The following is an 18,733-nucleotide window of genomic DNA, read 5'->3' as shown; positions in this document are numbered from 1 at the left end:
CAGGGGAACTATATGAGCAGAAGACATTTAATAATATTTTGTTGTGGGCCTAATACTGCGAAGTGCACTGTGATGAAAGTAGGGGCAATGGAATTCAAAACTCCTTTATTTTTTTTTCCCCCTTCTCTCATAAAGCCCTAAGTAAAATTTGCTCAAGGATGCCTTTCCAGCATCCAGTTGTCAGAATTTCAGCCCAGAAGGATTTTCTTAGAAAAGAATGAGTTCTGAGAAGGGAGATCTGTAATGAAGGTGGTGTCATACTATGGGCTTGGAAACAGGATATACTAACATTTTAATAATAGCAAAAAAAAATAGCAGATGTTTTGGACTATGTCTGTTGGGCTCCTTAGTGTTCTTCCCTATCCTTAGAAAGATGTCACAGGTCATAGATCACTGCCCATCTCTTGTTCTTAAGTAGCAGTGTTGTCTTTTGCAGATGGCAGTGTTTATGTAGCTTTGTTATAGCCACATGCTTTTCAAAAGGACTGGAAGTGTGTCTTTGACTGCTACCACTTCACAGATAAAGCCTTTACACAAAGAGTTGCTGCTTGATACCTCTCTTGCCTCACTTGATGTCTTGAGCATTCACTGCAAATATAACACGTAACATCAAATAAAATGGGCATGCAGAAAAGAAGCTCTCTCACTTTTGACAGAGCCCTAATAAAAATGTAACTGCTGTTGTTAGAGGGCAGAATTCGTATTTCATTTAGACAATCTGCATAGCTGTACTTTATGAATTGGCTTTGAAGCCAGCATTGTGTAGAGTGGCTAAGTTGGTCAGGTGTGTCAGTCTTTTTAATGCTGAGAGTTTGGTCTTGAGCACTCTGAAGCTTAGAAGGGCTTCTAAGCAGAGGGCTTCTGCAGACTGCATTCACAGGATTTCAGCAAGACCTTTACCAGAGGCAAAAATGTATACACCAGCTCTAGCTGTTGGATCAAAGGCCTAAAAAAGAGTTATGGGCAAATAGAATGGGGAAAAAAACACTTTTAAAGAACAGCCTAACTAGTCCAGGCTCCTGTTAAAAAAAGAAAACAACAACCCACAAACCACGAAATATCATGAATAGGAAACTAGCAGCAAGATCTTCAGCTTTTTTATTTCTACATTTTTTACACTTACTAGAGGAAAAAAAAATACTTTCAAATGAAAAGACTTTTCTGTTTCAGTAATGATGTGTTTCAGATGTATGTAATCTTAAGGGTCTGTGTAATTAATCAGTAATTCCTATTAAAATAAAATCATGTACCATTCCAAAATAACTTATGATAGAGCTGAAAAACTGTTTGTCGTCCTACTGCCTGAGAAATCTCATTAGAAGCAAAGAAGTTGAGAAATTCCCCTGGGCATGTTCCCTTTGACAAGGGTATCACTTCTTTGTTTCTTAGGCAGGGATTGCTATGGAATGCCCTTTATTTGTGTTGTCTGTTGCATTGTCTGTTGGGGTATATAGCATGTGTATATATGTATGCAAGTACCTTTAGTAGTATCTGGTTTATAAGTTTCAAAATTGCTTAACAAAATTGATTTTACTGAGAGATGCTGATTGGATTAGTGAAGTCTGGCAATAGTCAGCTGAATAGCAATCTTCCTTTCCCAAACCTTGATCTGTATACGTAAACTTAAGACACTAAAGTGCAGAGAACTTACAACAGTTAAATGTCTGCTGTGCAGTACGCTCAACATGTGAGTCTGGGCATTCTCTATAGGTTGTCTTGGAAGAACTTTCTCTCCTGTGGAGCAGGAACATACGGTTTATTTCATTTTTATTTTCAGAAATGGTGTGATATTATATCAGGCACTTAACTGTGTTGACCTCTGGTGAGATTTCATGGTAAACCTTGGAAGTTTTTTACAGAGTGGAAGAATTACCGTCTTATAGGAATAATGTTTCAGTTTGTTTCAAAGGACAGCTTTGACTATAAAGCACTGTAGCATGAAATGGTGGAATGCAAGGTAGTCTGACACAGTAAGATAGTTTTTCCCACTGTGCATTTCAGAGGAGAAAATGTTAACTTGAGCTTTTTTGTTAGTAATACTTACCTTACCAAGTGAGATTGTTCTGGGTGTGGGCTCAAAATCAGACATCAGGTAACCCCAAGACTTAGAGTTGTTTTTTCATAGAAAAGAAAAGTATGAAGTCTTCCCACTCATGTTTTTCTTTTTGAGTGAATTCTGCACAGAAGATCGATCGATCAATCTGTGTGTCTGTCTGTTTATGTATCTGTCTATTTATTATGGCTGTAAGAAGGCCAGAAAAAAAGGCGATTTGTGCCTTGGCTGTCTGATGCTTGTTCCTAACAAGCTGAAGTGAAATATGCATACTGTGGATGTGCATTCATGTAAACACACACACACACATCTACACAGTTCTTAACTCTTGAGAACTTATTTCTTGGGCATCCAGAGAAAGTTAAGATGAATTACAGTGAATGAGGTGCTTATGAGGTTGCCTTGCTCTTAATACCAGGTACTTTTTCCAATCTTCTTCATTTATGAAGGTGTCGGTTCCTGCACAAAGGGAACAGTGTGTCTGATGCTGTTTTCTATGTTAATTGGGCAATTGTTAGGGATATTTTGGAGGGAAACATTCTCTTCACCTACTGCAGCTCTCTTCATCCTGTTTCCGGAGTCCTCCCTTCTACTATTCATCAAGCTTTTTTGAATTTCCCCGTCCCAAGTCCTAGTGATACCCTTGTCAGGAAGAGCATTTTCACTGCATCTTAAGCCACGACATCTATCCTTTCTGTAACAATTGACTGTAGTCCAACTATAAGCACACAGGTTGGGTTGGCTGCTGCTCATTATTCTGATCCTAGAAGACTCTCTAGAAAACTCATTCTCTACATCTCTTGTCTTTGGAGGTTGCTAGTATTCTGTTTGTTGACCTTATTTTTATCCAAGGAGAAGAAAATACAAGTCTGTATTAAAGAATAATTTTCAGTATTTAAGTAAGTCTTCAGTACCGCAATTCCCTGTTATTAGAAATGCTTGTATTAAAGTGGCTTTGATGTGTTAAGTGAAACACTGTCCTTGCAAAAGAAGCAACTCTTGCACATGGGTGGAAAAAGTCCATGGATATGTAAAACAGCTGGAGGAAGTGAGTTAATCTGGCCTGCATAGAAAAGTAATGCACATTATTAGTAAAACATTCCAAAAGTCAAGTAGGGGGAAGCAGCTGTTGTAGAGAACAGGAGAAATTGACATCTGTTTCCCTTTAATGCTGAGTCTGACAGTATGGCAATCTTACTGGTAGGTACTGAGAGCCTTCCAAAGTTATGTTAGGCAGTAAGGGTGGTAAGCACTTGAAAACATTGCAGAAGAGGAAAATAATACTGTGAAAATAATAATAATAAAAGGCCTTGAAAAAATCAAAAGTGAAATCTGAATCCAGTCTGGAATAAGTGGAGCAGATTCATCCATTAGGTGTAATTTAACTGTAGACGTACAGCAAAGGTAATTTCCATGCAGTTGAGAGAGTCTCATTACTTTCTTTTCAATACACAGTTGTTTTCCCTTGGCTTTCACTTTCCCTTCTTCTGCAGTGCTTTATCCCTATTCCCAGTGGCAGAATTCCACTAGCTGGAATTCTGTGGGATGTCAGTTTTTACTCTCTTATACAATCATTACCTGTACAATAAGAGATGATACAGAAAGGCAGCTGGGATGTTTCTGTGGTGGCAGCATCAGTAATTTCCTCACAACAATGAATGAGGAACTGTCACTGTCCTAATTCCTGTTCCCAGCTGTAGTGTAAGTATTTCATGTCAACAGTTATGAATTTAATGGAAAAGGTGTCACTCACATCTGTGGGCATTGATTCAAAACTCATGGTCCTGTAGGAATAAGAACCCCACCAAACAATTAGGATAATTATAGTCATCAATGAAAAGAATCTTGTAAAGTTCTTGTAAAGGCCTGATTTGATACATTAAATCCAGACATCTAGTAATCTAGTAGTTTCTTTAATTGCCTGGAAAAACACAGGTGTATTCTGTGTTATGGGAGGTGCTTCAAAGTGATGAAACCCAGTGACAGTTAAAGAAAAAAGTATAGCTTTTTGCAGGGCTATTTAAGCTTTTGTTTATTTGTTTGTTTGAAATCAGTTTAATAATTACAAAGATTGTGATGACAAATACCAGTCTTGGGAATCTCCTTCAGTTTGGGAGTAGATCATATGCATCTCTAATCCCAGCCTATCTAATCCTGGCTAGTCTGACACCCTTGATTGCTACATCTTTCCTTTGTAAGTGTGCTCAGAATTGTATCTGTTGAGTTTTTGTCAGTCTTATTCAATGCATAAATTACTCTGCTCCTGGTTGTCTCCTGGTAACATTTTTAGACCAAAGGTAGTAGTAAATCATTAGCTATCTGTCTGCTCCTTCCTGAATGACTGTCTGCTTGCAGCTTTGCTGTTTTTTTGTGGGATTCGTCTGTGTAAAGTTTGGGGCTGAAGATGAAAACTTGCTGAAATTTTACAATTCTAGTTAAAATGGAAGCAATTATGTTACTCAAAATGTAAAAAAAAATCATAAAAACTTATCATGCTGCCTTAAAAAGGTATGAATACTGAAGATAAGTGTTTGTAAAAGCTCCTGTGCAAGAGGAATTTGCCTGTGTGCTATGAAGCAGGTGCCTTGAAACATTCTGGGCAGAAGTTGTCTTAAAAATGTTGTTTGCATTCGTTTCATTTCTCTATCTGAACATAAGTGTGGTACATGTTAATAGCAGATGGCATTTCCAGCATCATTCACAGTTTTCACAGAATTGAACAGGCAAAACATATATAAAAAGCTAATATTTGGGTTTTATTTTTTCCTAAATTGCATGTATGTGTGGGGATTGGTGGGAAGAGCTTAGTAAATGAATTTGTACATGTGGATGCTCTTTTAGCTACTTGCAGAAGATGAAATGTTAGATTTGAGCTGATTCTATCTGACTTCTGATAAATACCATCTTCCCATGCAAGTCCAGAAATACTTAACTGATAAGACGTATCTCAAGCTGAGGTCAGTCTTAGTTAAGGGCTCTTTCAATTGAGGACTAGTGGATTGTATATGTGGAAGAAGTCATGTGGTTTTAAACATAAAGTTCTCTCTGAGTTAAGGTTTAAACGTAAAGTTCTCTCTGAGTTCAGGTTTATTTCTGAATCAACAAATAATAACCCTGAGTACTAGGACCTGAACTTGCAGAGGATAAGTGAAGGATTAAGGTTGGTCTTCCTAGAACAGGGTTAAAGCAGAAGAGCGTAACACTACAGGCATTAATGCACTGGCTGTAATTACTATGATTTTCCCACTTGCTCATGCACAGAGAGAGGTCCTCCTTCCTAGCAGAGCTTTTAAAGGTGAAGTAAAGAAGACTGAGACGTTCACTCTGTGTTTTCCTTCTTAGAAATAATCTCTTTGGTGTTCTTAACATTGACTTTCTTAACATTGCCGTCCTCTAATGGTCACTGAATCCCTTTGAGGCTCACGTTTTGCATTCTCCCATTTGTGTTCTCTTTCCTGGTACCTGTCTTTCCTCACAATTGCATTTCTGTACCCTCTCCCAAATTTGCTTTTCAGTATTTGACTCCTCCAGGATCTTTTTACAGCCTTCTGTTCTGGACTCCAGGCATTTGCATGTTTCTAGGACCTTATCCCTTGGCATGTGAAGGAGATTGAGGTTAATGTGGAGGTCTGTGGAGCAGCAGTGACATCCAGTGGCCTTCACTTAATCAAAAGCTGAAATTTCTAGTGTTGGAGTATGGGTAAATTCAGGGTCTTCAGTTCTCCCATCTCATTTCTGAATCTGAGTGAAAGCTCTTGATCAAAATCAGATATGTTGAAGACTCATCTGCTGAGGCCAGGCAGGTACGGAGAATTCACAGGCTCTTTAAGTCCCTGGTACTGTTAGATTTCACAGTAGAATTAAACTGTCAGAAAACCTGGGGCCCTTTACATGCAAAAATAGTTCTTTCAGAGATACTTCTGTGCTGTTACTGGATACTGCGTTTAATCTATTGGGATTAGTGTTAAACCAGACACTTACTGTACGTTTGATTATCCATAGTGTATGATCAGTAAGAGTCAGGGAGAGAAAGCAATCTCCTTAGAAAGTCTGTAATGTTGTTGTGTTTGCTCTGTGCATGCTTTCCATCCTCTTTCACTCCTCCCTTTTTATTGTGGAAGCTTCTGAGGAAAAGTCTGCCAGGTGTTCTTTGGATGTATAGTAATTGCATGGTGGCCTTACCCTTCTGAAAGTTCAGAAAGCATAACAGAAAAATTGATGCAGATACAGAAAAAAATCTGTTAGTTCTGCCTTCTTCCTTCCAAGGAGATCACTTTGTAAGATTTCTTTCCTTGCCTTAACACATGGCATAATCACTTTTCTGTTGTTTGCTGCTTTATTTTGGTTTTCTTTTTTTTTTCCCCTGGGTAGTTTATAAACTCCTGAATCAAGTGCCTGATTTTCTTGCTGGGCAGTCTCAGAGATTACTTTTTCTTTTCTGGTTATGCATTTTGAGTCAGATCTCATGGCTATGCAGTCCTCTCACTCTGGCTGTGCTCTAATGAGTTATTTTTGACATCCAGTCTCTCAATAAAAATGTATCTGATTTAAGAACACAACAACTGAACATGCTCTTTTGTTCTGTGTTGGTACAGAAGTCTTAATACTGCGGAGTTTCTAGACATTACTGTGAAACATAATAATAAGCATCATTTAGAGACATCTAATGGCACAGCCATGTGTATGGAAATTTGTTCTGAAGGACATGCAGATTAATCTCTTTCTTCTATTTCTAGAAGAGGAAGATTTCAATAGCATTTCCATATTTAACCACAGTTTGGCGTTGAGGTAACAATGAGTCTAGTGAGTGAGGCATCTATTTTTTGAATATGTGGAGAGGGAGATATTATTAGAAAACATTTTTATGATGGTTTTTATAAAAAAAAGTGCTGCAAAATACTTAAGCAGTTACACTTTAGTTCTGAATTAACTGCCTGTATGTAGGAATTTTAGAGACTATTGATGTATTGATTCATTTCAGTGACAGCGTCTTGTCCATGTGCTCCATGTGAAATGGCGATTGAAGTTTACATACAGAGGAATGAGTGCCCTGAGCTGTGCTTGCTTTTACAGCAGGACATTACTCCCAAGTATTGAGTGAATGTTTCGAGTATCTACCAAGGCTGTCATGTAAAATCCCTTAATTTTTTTCAGCAGCTAGTAAGGGCTTTTTAGCTTGGAGTCTACATGAGGTTGGATTTGTATGACCCTGGTCTTGTAGTGGAAATAATCAGAAAATATGGTAGTAGGGCAAAGGAATGACTGAAGGCTGGAGAAAGAAAGAAGAGGAGCAAATACATTCATTGTCAATCTGAATTGTGACCAGAAGAAGCTTTGTTCTTAGCTCTGGGGGAATTCTTCATTACCTTGTCATGTGAAGGCAACTGCTCTGTCTGATGACAGCAGTGAGAGAGTTGCCTGAAAAAAACATACGAGTTGATCTGCCTGGCTGTAGTTTTTTTTCTGCGAGGCATAAGACAACTCCTCAGAGAGTGTAAATTAACACAGGTTTGTTGAAGGATGTAGTGCTGGTTGCTACAACTATACTCCACACAGGCTTAATTCTGTGGGCTTCATTCTTTTAATCTAGCGTTTATTCTGAAAAGTGTTTCAGTCTGTGTTATATAATTTTATTTATAATAAAACAATGAAAAATGTTGACATCTTTTTAAAAAGCAACCCAAACAGGTAAGGAACCAAAGATACTCATTCAACTACAAAAAGCTCTTTTCCAATCTTATATAGAAGCTTTCTTGAACAGCTTTGATGCGGGTTGTTGTATTTAGAAGAGCATTTTCTTAAGTTTGTTGGCTTATAGGCAGGCTCTTAGACAGCTTTTTTAAATCTACATTACCTTTATATTTGCTGTTTAATGAGACTTCTAATCCATGAGATCCAATGGTCTACAAAGTCTTCAAGTTGATTTGTGAGTGGTTCATTCTTTAGAAGACAGACAGTTGTGTATCAAGAGATCCAGTCTCTGGCACTGAAGTTCAATGAGGACACAGAATGGGTTGCAGAAGTAGTGGAAGTGGGGTATTGTTTATTGTTCTTCATTTCAAGTGGTGTAATGCTGTCATAAGCACACTTCAGCCAGAACTGTTGGAATACATATGCGTGGTACAAGTTCAGTGTATTATGCCTAGGAGGAAAGTATGAAGCAGAGCAAAGTGTCTTTTCTCTTTGACTGTTTTGTCTGCATTGGTCACGTGGTATGAAAAATTCTAGTCTTCAACATATGCTGAAAATCCTTGTGTAAGAAGCGGCGCTGTTGTATATGTATGCTTTTATATAACAGACCGTTTTAGTGGTCTGATGGAGTTAATGAGCTTATTCCTTTGCTAAGAGGAAATTGTAATGTAGTTTTAATGTCCTCTTCAAAGTCATTAGAATTGAAATGTTCTACATTAAAATGCAAGCCTAGCAAAATATTTTGTACCACTGGTCATGGTAGTTTACTTAATGCTGTGTGTTTAAGGACTCTGCAGTCATTTGTTTGGAACATGCTTCTTCAGTTAGCCTTGTATTTTAATTTTAGCAGCTGACACACTTAAGGTAAAAATTGTTACCCAGCTTCTGCCTGTGTCATTTTTTCTTTTCAAGTGTTAAAAAAAAAAAAGCCACTAAAACAAACCAACAATTTCCCTTCTCCCCCAAACAAAGAAAAAGAAAAAAAAAAAACAATTGCTCCAAACGTGTTAAGATTTGCATGAGAAATAACTTTTCCTTCTGTTTTCATGTTTTTGCTCACAGAGGAGGAATTATTCAGTAATTTGTCCATATTCAATGAAACATGTGTGAAGTGGGAAAGGAAAACTGGAAGACTAGGAGTGCAAAAAACATACACAGTAAGTGGGGCAGTATTTGAGTTTGGGAGTAGCTTTGTCCTGGTTAATTTTGGTGAGACAGCAGTGGAGACTAGGCTTGTGGCTTTCGTTTGTTGTTTCTCCTGCTCTTCCCTAGAAACCTAAAGGTGTTAGGAAAGAAACAAGTAGCTATCCTCAAGTTAGGTGAAAAACTCAAAAGTAAATCACCTAAATATCTGCTTGAAGGTATATAAGGAGCGTTTCAGCACAAGTTTGTTTTAGTGAAATTCTGTTGTAGAGCTCAAGGTCACATTGACATAGAAAAAATTGCAAAACTTGGGTTCTGTCCCCCTCTGTGATGCAAACATTTCGAGTAAACAGTGTATCACTTGCAGATGCTGGATGTAAGTTGTTTTAGAAATGCAGGGTATACTGAAATACCATACCTTGCTCAAGAGACTTAACTTTTATTTGGACATTTTAGAACTGTTTTCCATGGAAATAGGAAGTGACCTTGGTAACTATTTTTTACCCCATTTATAAACATAAGAATAAAAGTTAAGGTATAAATTCTCAGAAACAAATAGTTCAATCATCGTTACTGAAAGCCAGTACAACATAAGAATTAGTATGTTTTGAGAATGACAAGATCCCAGGAAAGGTTGAGTGTTTTTTTGGTTTTTCTGGTGGTTTTTTGTGTGTTGTTTTGGGGGTTTTGTTTGTTTGCTTGCAGTTTTGGTGTGGGCTTTTGTTTTGTTTTGTTTTTGTTCTGGTTTGTTTGTTTTTGTTTTTTTAATATGTACAAGTAGGGGGAAAACGAAAAAGGATCTCCAGGATGGGGAAAATACTAAAGTTGAGTGATAATTTTGGAAAACAATCTGCTTTCTCTTCCTGTGTTAAAATTTAGTTTGTGTGCCCTTATGAGGGACTGCTGAGATGGAAAAGCCAAATTTCCAGTTGCCCTAATGGTTCAAAAGTAGAGCTTTTCATGTACCCAGTGGCAACTGGCAAGCTGTGTATCTCTGATGTAATGTGCTCTGTGCACATGCTTTTGCCTGAATTCAGCTATCTGCAAGATGCTTCACAATAGTGAAAACTGCATATCAGTTCGTAGGTAGTACAAACTTACTAGTACAAACAAATATTAGTTTGTATGTAGGTAGGCATAGGATGCATGCAGTAAAGTTCAGAACACAACCTGGATCTGGACTGCCTTGAGCTCAACTAGGTAAGTTCTGTCTGTCCCTTCATTTCGTATGAACAACTGGTTTCTCTTTTCACTGCACTGGGATGATGTTAGGGATGCTTCCTTTTTACTGTTGTTTGGCATTAAGTCTTAATACTAAGTCTGTAGGGCAAGGGGGAAGAATGAGAAGAAGATGAAGCAGGTAGCAAGCAGATGTAGTTTCTGTGCTGTAAACAAGAAAGAATATTTACTTACACCTTACTATTTGCATTGGAGGTGTTTTTAGGGTCTGTGTTACAGATTTCTTCCATATGCTGTAGGTATATAGGAAAAAAGAATTCATAGTTTTAGCAGTCAGAAGAAATTAAGGATTAATTTATTAAGCCATCTTGTTCCACCAAAACTGTTAATCACAAACTTGCTTTTTTTTTTTTTTTTTTTTTTTTTAAATTGAGCTGATATTCTAAATCAGATGTAATCCTAGGTTCTCAAGGCTTAATTGAATTCTGAATTTTGGAGAACCACAACCACTTGTACCATTGTTTTTGTTAATCCTTCAATAGTTTCACATACTGAGCCAGAGATGGGATGAGAAGACGTTCTCGGAAGGTGTGATATTTAACATCACTACAAATGAAGATAATCCAAAGGTGTGTTTAGATCTCGACTCTGGCAGTAACTACGTGGTGAATATTACTACAATTTCTTCCACAAACATCCCTGTCTCAGTTACAGCAGCAGTTCAAACAAAGGGTAGGTTGTGTTTTGTATTCTCTGTGCTTATAGAAGAATTTACTGTGCTGCAGAATTAACTGTTTTGAGTCTAGCAGACAGGATAACAGGCTGTCTCCTAGACGATCTTATTCTTTATGCTGACTGCACTCATGTAGCCATCATCAGCATTTTATTTTTCTGCAAGAGGTTTTTCTGCATACTGTGGCCATTGAATCTGTGAGCTGACAGAGCAGTGGCAGTAAGTGCCCTTCAGAAAGGTTTGGCAAATTCACTTCTTCAGGTTTTGTCTTCTGGCTGAGGCAGGATTGGTGCAGTGGCATTCCTGGCTACGTACTGGAATTTCAGTCCATGGTACAATGCTTACTGGTTTCTGTTCCCTGTCTTGAAAACTGATTCTCTGCCTATGAGAGGCTTTCCTGTTGCTGAGCTGTGTGATACTAATCTAAATGTGCTCATTATAGGTAATGTTCCTACGTTTAGCAGTGATGAGCAGTGTTCTGGCAATTTTCCAGTAATTGGAATTTCCAGTAATTCCAGAGAAAACATGTTCTAATAGCAGGTTTCTGTAGCATTTTGGTCATGGAAACTTTAATCCTGCTGTCTGACATATTAATTCTGATGAACAGACCTTGAGAAATAATTGCCTTTGGAATCCACAAAATGTGACAAGTTGTTCTATGATAACTTCACTTGCATCAGAAGGTCTGAACCACTGGAACATTCTGTCATTATAACCTCCCTAAGTCTGGACAAATAAGTCATACCTTGGTTTCCTTAATAGCATGCTTGGGTTTTCCGAAAGCCATTTTCCCTGGAAAATGTTTGTGCTTTATTTGCTGTGTTTGTTCATTCTAAAAGAAATCAGATTCTACCTCCTTCTCGGAACAGAATTAAAATAGCCCCCCAACCCATTTTTTTTTTTCTATTTCAGCTGCTCATATTCAATTAAGTTGAAGAGGTGAAGTTTTTGTAATAAATTGTTCCCATTTTTTATTGTCTTTACAGTAAAGGAAGCTTTCAATAATGTACTAATTTTTAATGATACCTGCTTGAAATGGCAGAGAAATGTCAGGGGAACTGATGTGGAAGACAGATATTCGGTAAGTGACAATCTGTATTTTGATCTAGAAAACAATTTGTAGCCTTCACCTATGTGAAAAAAATTTTCAGACACTCACTGCTAGCAGTGTTCCTCATTCTAATAACGTCTCATAAAACCTCAGGGAGTAAGCTTGCACAGCAACCTTCAGCAAAGAGAAACCACTATCCTCTTTTGTACTCTCCTATTTCTTGTTTATTTTTTTCCCCTGTTCTGCTCTATTTTGCCCTTCCTGTGTGTACTTTAAGCTTTGTCATGTTCAGGCCTCAGACAGCTTTATTCCAGTTCCACAAAGACAGTCCAGTGCCTAGAGACAAGTCTTCAATCTTCTCTCATCCCAGGAGGGCATTTCTACATGAGCTGTCTCTGCCAGGACTCTTAACCATCTGCTGTTGTCTCAAATATCTGTGCTGAGGTGCTCAGAGATAATCTAGAAGCACAGGATCTATTTAGAGGAAAATTAACACATTATTAAAATAGAGCAGGCATTTTAGTTTTCATTAACAGTAATAGTCATGAGAGGTCTTAATAATTTCATGATCATTTGGAACATCAACAACAAAACCACACAAAATCCAACGGAAACAAGAAAAAACAACAACCCAATGTCTGTAAATTTGCCTGGAAACAGAGCTGTCTGTAAGCAGATCCTGGAGAGGGTATTTAGCATTTGACATTAGGTCGAAATGACTTGATTTTGACTTGTTGTTAGAGTCAGACAGGGTGTTCATGTGAGGTTACTTCTGTTAACTTTGCACCATTTGGCTGTATGATAGTGAAAATACACTATTACTGGAAGACTGCGTGTTAGCAGGAAATCAAGACTTAGAGGAAACCACATTATAATAAAAAAGAGTCTAGACTAGCAGGAGAAGAAGTGAAAGAACTAGGACAATGTCAGAGATGGTCAAGAGGAACTACAATTCCTGTCAAATTTAGGAAGCATTTGAATTTGAGTAACTGTCAGTGCCAACATTTTTTTTGCAGTCTCTATGCAGTGGCGTGTTTTTCTGCTCTTTCTTCTAATTTAGAGCATGACATGACTGAATGCAAGTGATTTTTTGAAGCATTGCAATTTCCATGCTGTGATTGTTTGGTTACAGTTTCATGTGCAAGGCCAGCGTTGGTATCAGAAAGAGTTCTTTCATGAAATGATCTTCGACCTTACTACACACAAGCAGGCTCCAGAAATTTGTTTTGATTTGCAGCCAGGCACCAATTACTCTGTTAATATTTCCATGGCAGCTTCGAATTTTTCATTGCTTGTTTCCATAACAACACAAATCACAGGTAAGTTCTGCCATTTATTTTATGGATTTATAAAAACACCTACTGGGTCTGAGAGGCTCAAGTGAAACAGCATGGTTGACTTAGTGTTGTATAGTGGGTTGTTAAGGTGCTCTTTCCATGCTCAAAATTTTCACTGCTGTTTGTTTTCACAGCTTTCATATCGTTGATAGTCCAGCAGCAGAAAGGGAGAGAAATGAGGGTGGAGTGTTTGGCACAGCAGGGATAAAGATGGTTTGGTAGGTTAGACAGAAGATTGGTATCTAGAGGAGCTGTCATTGTAGAGGCTAAGTCATTTTTTCAGTAGAAGTTCTCTCCACTGTGGAGTTAGTAGCACAGCTACACTTCCTATGGGTATTTTTAGCAACAGATTATCACTAAAGTCTGCAAGGATCCAAAGCTTATAGAATCCTGCAACTACCTCAAACAAATACCTTAATCTCTAATTAGTAGAGTACAAAACATGAAAGGCGTTTGAGCAAATAACATTCTGTAGGGAGAGTCTCAGCTTCACTATTTAGCAAGATATTCTTATGTCACTGAAATGCTACAATAAAAACTGTGTTAGCTCTTTTTTTTGTTTGTTTGTTTAGAACAGTTTTGCACGATCCCAGTGCTGTTAGATTTTTTTGTATTAGGTTGTGAAGTGCAGTGTTTGGTGCGAGTATCATTCTTCGCATTGGGACTACAAATTGGAATGGCAAGAAACATGAAAATTCTCTGAATGCCTGTAACTCTGATCAGCCACTAGATGGAACCAGTTCTCTTCGATTGCTTACAAAGTACACCCACCATGGGATTGTGATGGTTTTGAAATGGATAAATGACCGTATTTTTAATAGTGAATGTAAGGTTTTAAAGTTTCATGAAAGGCAGAACATCCCTTTAAACATCTTTAAGTTTCTTAAAGCTACTGTTTAGGATATACAATGACCTGGGGGTTTTGTGGGGATTTGGCAATGAAATTACGTAATTAGTTTTTGAAAGTTGACTTGCTGTCAATCAGAAGTAGCATCCATGAGTTCATGAGTATATTAGCTTTGTATAAGCTAATAAGCTGTCTCAGAATCTGGTTGACTGAGGTAATTTTTGAATACATACTCAGAGTAAAGATATAGCTCTTTACTCTTTCATCCTGTGATATTTCCTAAACTCTGCAAGATTGCATCATGTCACTTACTCAGCAGAGCTCTAGAGTACACTTTGCAGCAGGTGCTGTGTGAAGTGATATTTGTGCAGCTGGCATGTTTCCCTCTCTGCTGACTTAGTGCTTAATAAATGTACATGCATAGCCCCAGAAAAGGTCTGCACGTCACTTAGAAGATCCAGCTATGCAAGCCATTTTGTATCTGGTAGGTAATTTTTTCTGTAAGCAATAAAAGGTAGGTGTTGTTCTGTCATTAGGAATCTTCATCCAAAACTTGTCATGCAGACAATTCATATTGTGTTGTGGCTTTTTTTAATAGAAGCCAAAAAATAAAAGTACTTTTTTTTTTTTTTTTTTTTTTGTGGTTGAAATTGAGTGAAGATTAAAAAGCCAGCAGTGATCATGCTGCAAAGCTCACCAAATAATGAGAATTTTCAAAAGTGTTGAATTTGTTGCTATTTCAGTTTATCTGAGATGAAAATGATAGAGTTAATATCATTCTTTTGGCAGTGTCCCTTTGACTTCTGTGCCTTATGTTTTGGGAATTGCGTTATCTATACAAGCAACTTTATTTATATAAAAGTAGTTACAATTTTAGAGTAGGTGTATAATTTGCTTCTTCATTTGTCCAATTATTTTGTAATCATGTATGTTGTTATACCAAATGGTTGTGTTTCCATGGTGGGTGGAATGATCTCATCTGCCACCTTAAGCCTGAAACGTGTTTTTTGGCTCTGTTGGGTTTCTGGCTAAATAGTACTGTATAAGTGTAAGATGTTTCTGAAGCAAAGAGGCTCTAAGGAACCTGAGACTTACAGAACTGTTTTACTGTTAATGTACTGGAGGTGGCCTCATTCATTGTCCAAGGTTTCATACAGCATCCTCTAACAAATGCACCATCAGTTGGTCTGTTTCCCCATCTGGGGGCAAATCCAGATGTTGTACCTCCTTGTCTTCCACACGCTTCCCACATTTTGAGACTTTGGGAAATCTTGACTGTAGAGTTTGAACTGCTGTGAAGAGGCATGTCCCAGACAGTTAAATGAACACTGCCTAAGAGACTTAATTTCCTGACAAGGATAGTCATCTGTAAATTATTAAAGACTGCTGCAGAATACAGTAAGCATGTAAATGTTAGCCATAAATCTGGGCCTTTTTTCAAACAGGAAGATTTGAAAATGCATGTTAAGAAAGCTATTTCTGTATGCTGAATATCTGTGTCTACATTTATATCTCCTTTGAATGAAGATATGTTATATCCATAGTATTTCTAAAGAAAAAAAGCAAGCACATGGGACTTACAAGCCTGCTTTTATCCTTGGCAAGTAGCAGTCTTTAAAAATAGTTCTGTGCTGAGTACAAAATTGATGTTGCCCATCATCTTGTGGATGGTAAGTATACTCTAGCAAATGCTTCATGGATCATTGAAATTCTACTCCTTTCATACTTCCAGTAACAGGCATCTTGCACAGTCTTTTATGTTGTCTTAGCTTATTTTAGACAAGCTCTTAGCACCTGTCTACTTCAGATAAGACATTGAGTCAACCATGAAGAATGATTAGGCAGTGATTATACTGTAGTTGTAAAAAGATGGTAGCAAGATTGTCTTTTTAAGCAAGAGAGTTTGTGTCTGTTTCCAAATAAGGAAAAGAGTGTCTTGTGGGTGTACTTTTTCATTCATTATTTCTGTTGGGATTACTCTACTTACACATGGCTCTCTTCTTGTTCTTTATGAAGACCATTTGTTAGAGGTTTTCACATATGAATTTAAAAAGACTTAATTTTGAAACCACTTTCAAGTGTTTGAAAAACCAAATAATAGAGAAAGATGTAATGCTTTTGCTTTTGCTTCTAATATCCTAAATAAGAGAAACTTCTTCAGTTGAGCTGTTTTAAAACACTGGTGATATTTGAATCTGTTTATATCTGCAGGATATGTATCTGCAGGCCACATACTCCTGTGTGTGTATCCTCTCATTAAGAACACGTAAGTCAGAAAGTAGGCTTGCAAGCAGAGAGTCTAGAAAGTGACTTGAATTAGAAGAATTAATTCTATCATGTACTGAGTATAATCTCATGGAGCCCTGCACTTTCATCTCAGTACGTGAAAAACATACTACATTACAGGTCAGGTTGGGATGACTTAATTTGTTTGCTTGCCCATAGATGTACACGCAAACATAAAAGATGTTATTGTTCTGCTCTGTTTGTATGATGAAAAAGATTACACTCATCCTTCATAGAAGGACTTTTTTAAAGTCTGGGAAAAAATGGACAAAACAAGTAACTCTGCAGTGAGGAAGTGAAAGGCTGTTGGAGAGCTCTTAGCCTGAGAGTTACTCTGACAGCACGTCATGTTCCTGTCCATGATAGTGTGCAGCTTCAGAGCACCAGTACTGCAGAGAAGGGAGTTTCTGGTTTATGTAATAGCAAACATGAGGTGATTAAAACCTGAGTCTGGTTTATTTATTTTATTTTTTTTTTTATGTAAGGAGGAAATTAGCTGCTAATCCTGTAAGCACTTTCATATGTACGATCATGTGTGCGCTTTCTATTCCTGTGCAGACTATACAAATGAATGATACTTAAGTTCATGTCCATGCCTCCGTTATTTTTCTGACCTGTTTCATGGCAAGAATTTTTCATAAATACTTGTCAAGTCATGATTGTTCCGATCACCTCTATGATTATGTATGAAAAGCAATTGATAGAGGTGGCACAGTCTGTGCTTTACATGCTGAACATACTTCTTTGCTTTTTTAGTCTTTTCCGTCTGCGTGAAGAGGGGGTTCTTCAGTATTGCTTCAGACCTTTATAAATCTATAGTAATGTATTTTCCTTAGCCTGGATGTTGTCCTCAACTAGTTAGTGTAATTAGTATTAAATAAAATGAATGAAACACAAAATTTAAAAAAAAGCAAAAATAGGCTACTAATGGGGAAGAAGAAGGATTGTCTACTCTCTTCTGCAATGAATTTATATATAAAAAGGTCACACATACTGCTACTATTTCCGTATTTGAGATACGATGATAGAATAGTTTGGCTTGGAAGGGACCTTTAAAGGTCATCTAGTCCAGTACCCCCTACATTGAGTTGGGACATCTTCAACTAGACCAGGTTGCTCAGAGCCCTGTGAACATGACTTTAAACACTTCCAGGGATAGGGCATCTACCACCTCTCTGGGCAGTCTGTGCCAGTGTTTCATTACCCTCATAATAAAAAATTTATTCTAATACCTAGTCTGAATTTCCCCTTTTTCAGTTTAAAACCATTATCCCTTGTCCTTTTGTAACAGGCCCTGCTAGGAAGTGTCTCCCCATCTTTCTTACAAGGCCCTTTTAAGGGCACAGTAAGATCTCCCTGAAGTCTTTTCTTCTCCAGGCTGAAAAAGATCAACCCTCTCAGTTGTTCATGATAGGAGAGGTGTTCCAGCCCTCTGATCACTTTTGTGGCCACCTCTGGACCCTCTCCAACAGATCCATGTCTTTCCTGTACTAAGGACTCCAGAGCTGAATTCAGTATCTATGTGGGTTCTCATGAGAGCAGAATAGAGGGGGATAATTACTTCCCTCGACCTGATGGTCATGTTCCTTTGGATGCAGCCCAACACATGGCTTAATGGGCTGCAAGACCACATTGCAGGCTCATGTCCAATCTCTCATCCACAAGCACCCCCAAATCCACATCCCTCAGCCTGTATTGATACCAGGTTGCCCTAACCCAGGTGATGGACGTTCCTTGCCCTTGTTAAAGCTGATGAGGTTTGCAGGGGGCCACTTCTCAAACCTGTCCAGGTCCCTCTGGATGGCATCCCTTCCCTCAGGTGTTTCAGCTGCAACAACTCAGCTTGGCATCATCAAACCCAGGGTTTAGATCCCGATGGTTTACTAAAGCTCAGTTGCTTGCAGCTCCGCTTTCTGTTTTGCTGGGCTGCTGACAGTGCTACCTTTCATTGACTTCGGTGTTACCTGTGTAAGACAGCAAGGCTTACTGAAGCAGTTAAACACATCTGAAAACATGTACCCCACCTCCTTTGTGAGGATGCAAGGAAACACTTTCTGTTTATGCTCTGCCTTGCTCTAAAGTCACTCAGGAAGCCTTGAAGTTGGTTGTTTCTGGGCACAGACGAGTAGAGCTGGGCTTTGGCTCCTCAGCAGGGAGAGAGCAAAGCAGCTGGGCAGCTGTTGCAGTTCCCACGTCCTGGATCTTGCCAGCCTGCTTGCCTTCCCATCCTGCCCACCCCAGTGTGGAGCAGTGCAGCGTGGGCTTTCCTGCTGCAGCTTACTCCCAGGTTTGCTCCTTGGCCCAGCATTGCTGGGATAGGAGCTGCAGGTCCTGCGGCTCTTGCTGCAATAAAGGGGCAGTGCCGGTGAGTGCCTCTGTCAGCATGAAAGCTGCAACCGGCAAACTCTTCCCC

At 38.4% G+C, this 18,733-nt stretch overlaps 1 protein-coding gene across 12 annotated transcripts in view; it reads left to right on the top strand.

Moving 5' to 3' along the window:
- Positions 1–18,733, top strand: part of SUSD1 (sushi domain containing 1) — a 43,628-nt gene that overhangs the window by 10,725 nt on the left and 14,170 nt on the right. For all 12 annotated transcript variants that reach the window (XM_061361239.1, XM_061361237.1, XM_061361244.1 and 9 more), the window contains 4 exons: positions 8,807–8,901; positions 10,609–10,798; positions 11,786–11,880; positions 12,983–13,169. In XM_061361239.1, the coding sequence (XP_061217223.1) occupies positions 8,807–8,901; positions 10,609–10,798; positions 11,786–11,880; positions 12,983–13,169 (567 nt within the window). The remainder of the gene's footprint in view (positions 1–8,806; positions 8,902–10,608; positions 10,799–11,785; positions 11,881–12,982; positions 13,170–18,733) is intronic.

This window comes from Neopsephotus bourkii, unplaced genomic scaffold (genome assembly GCF_033783945.1).
Source record: "Neopsephotus bourkii isolate Nb327-2 ecotype Australia unplaced genomic scaffold, CSIRO-AGI_Nbou_v1 NB_1057, whole genome shotgun sequence".
Lineage (NCBI taxonomy): Eukaryota > Metazoa > Chordata > Aves > Psittaciformes > Psittacidae > Neopsephotus > Neopsephotus bourkii.
Note: the sequence above shows the minus strand (reverse complement) of the source record. Positions and strands in the feature narration are given on the sequence as shown.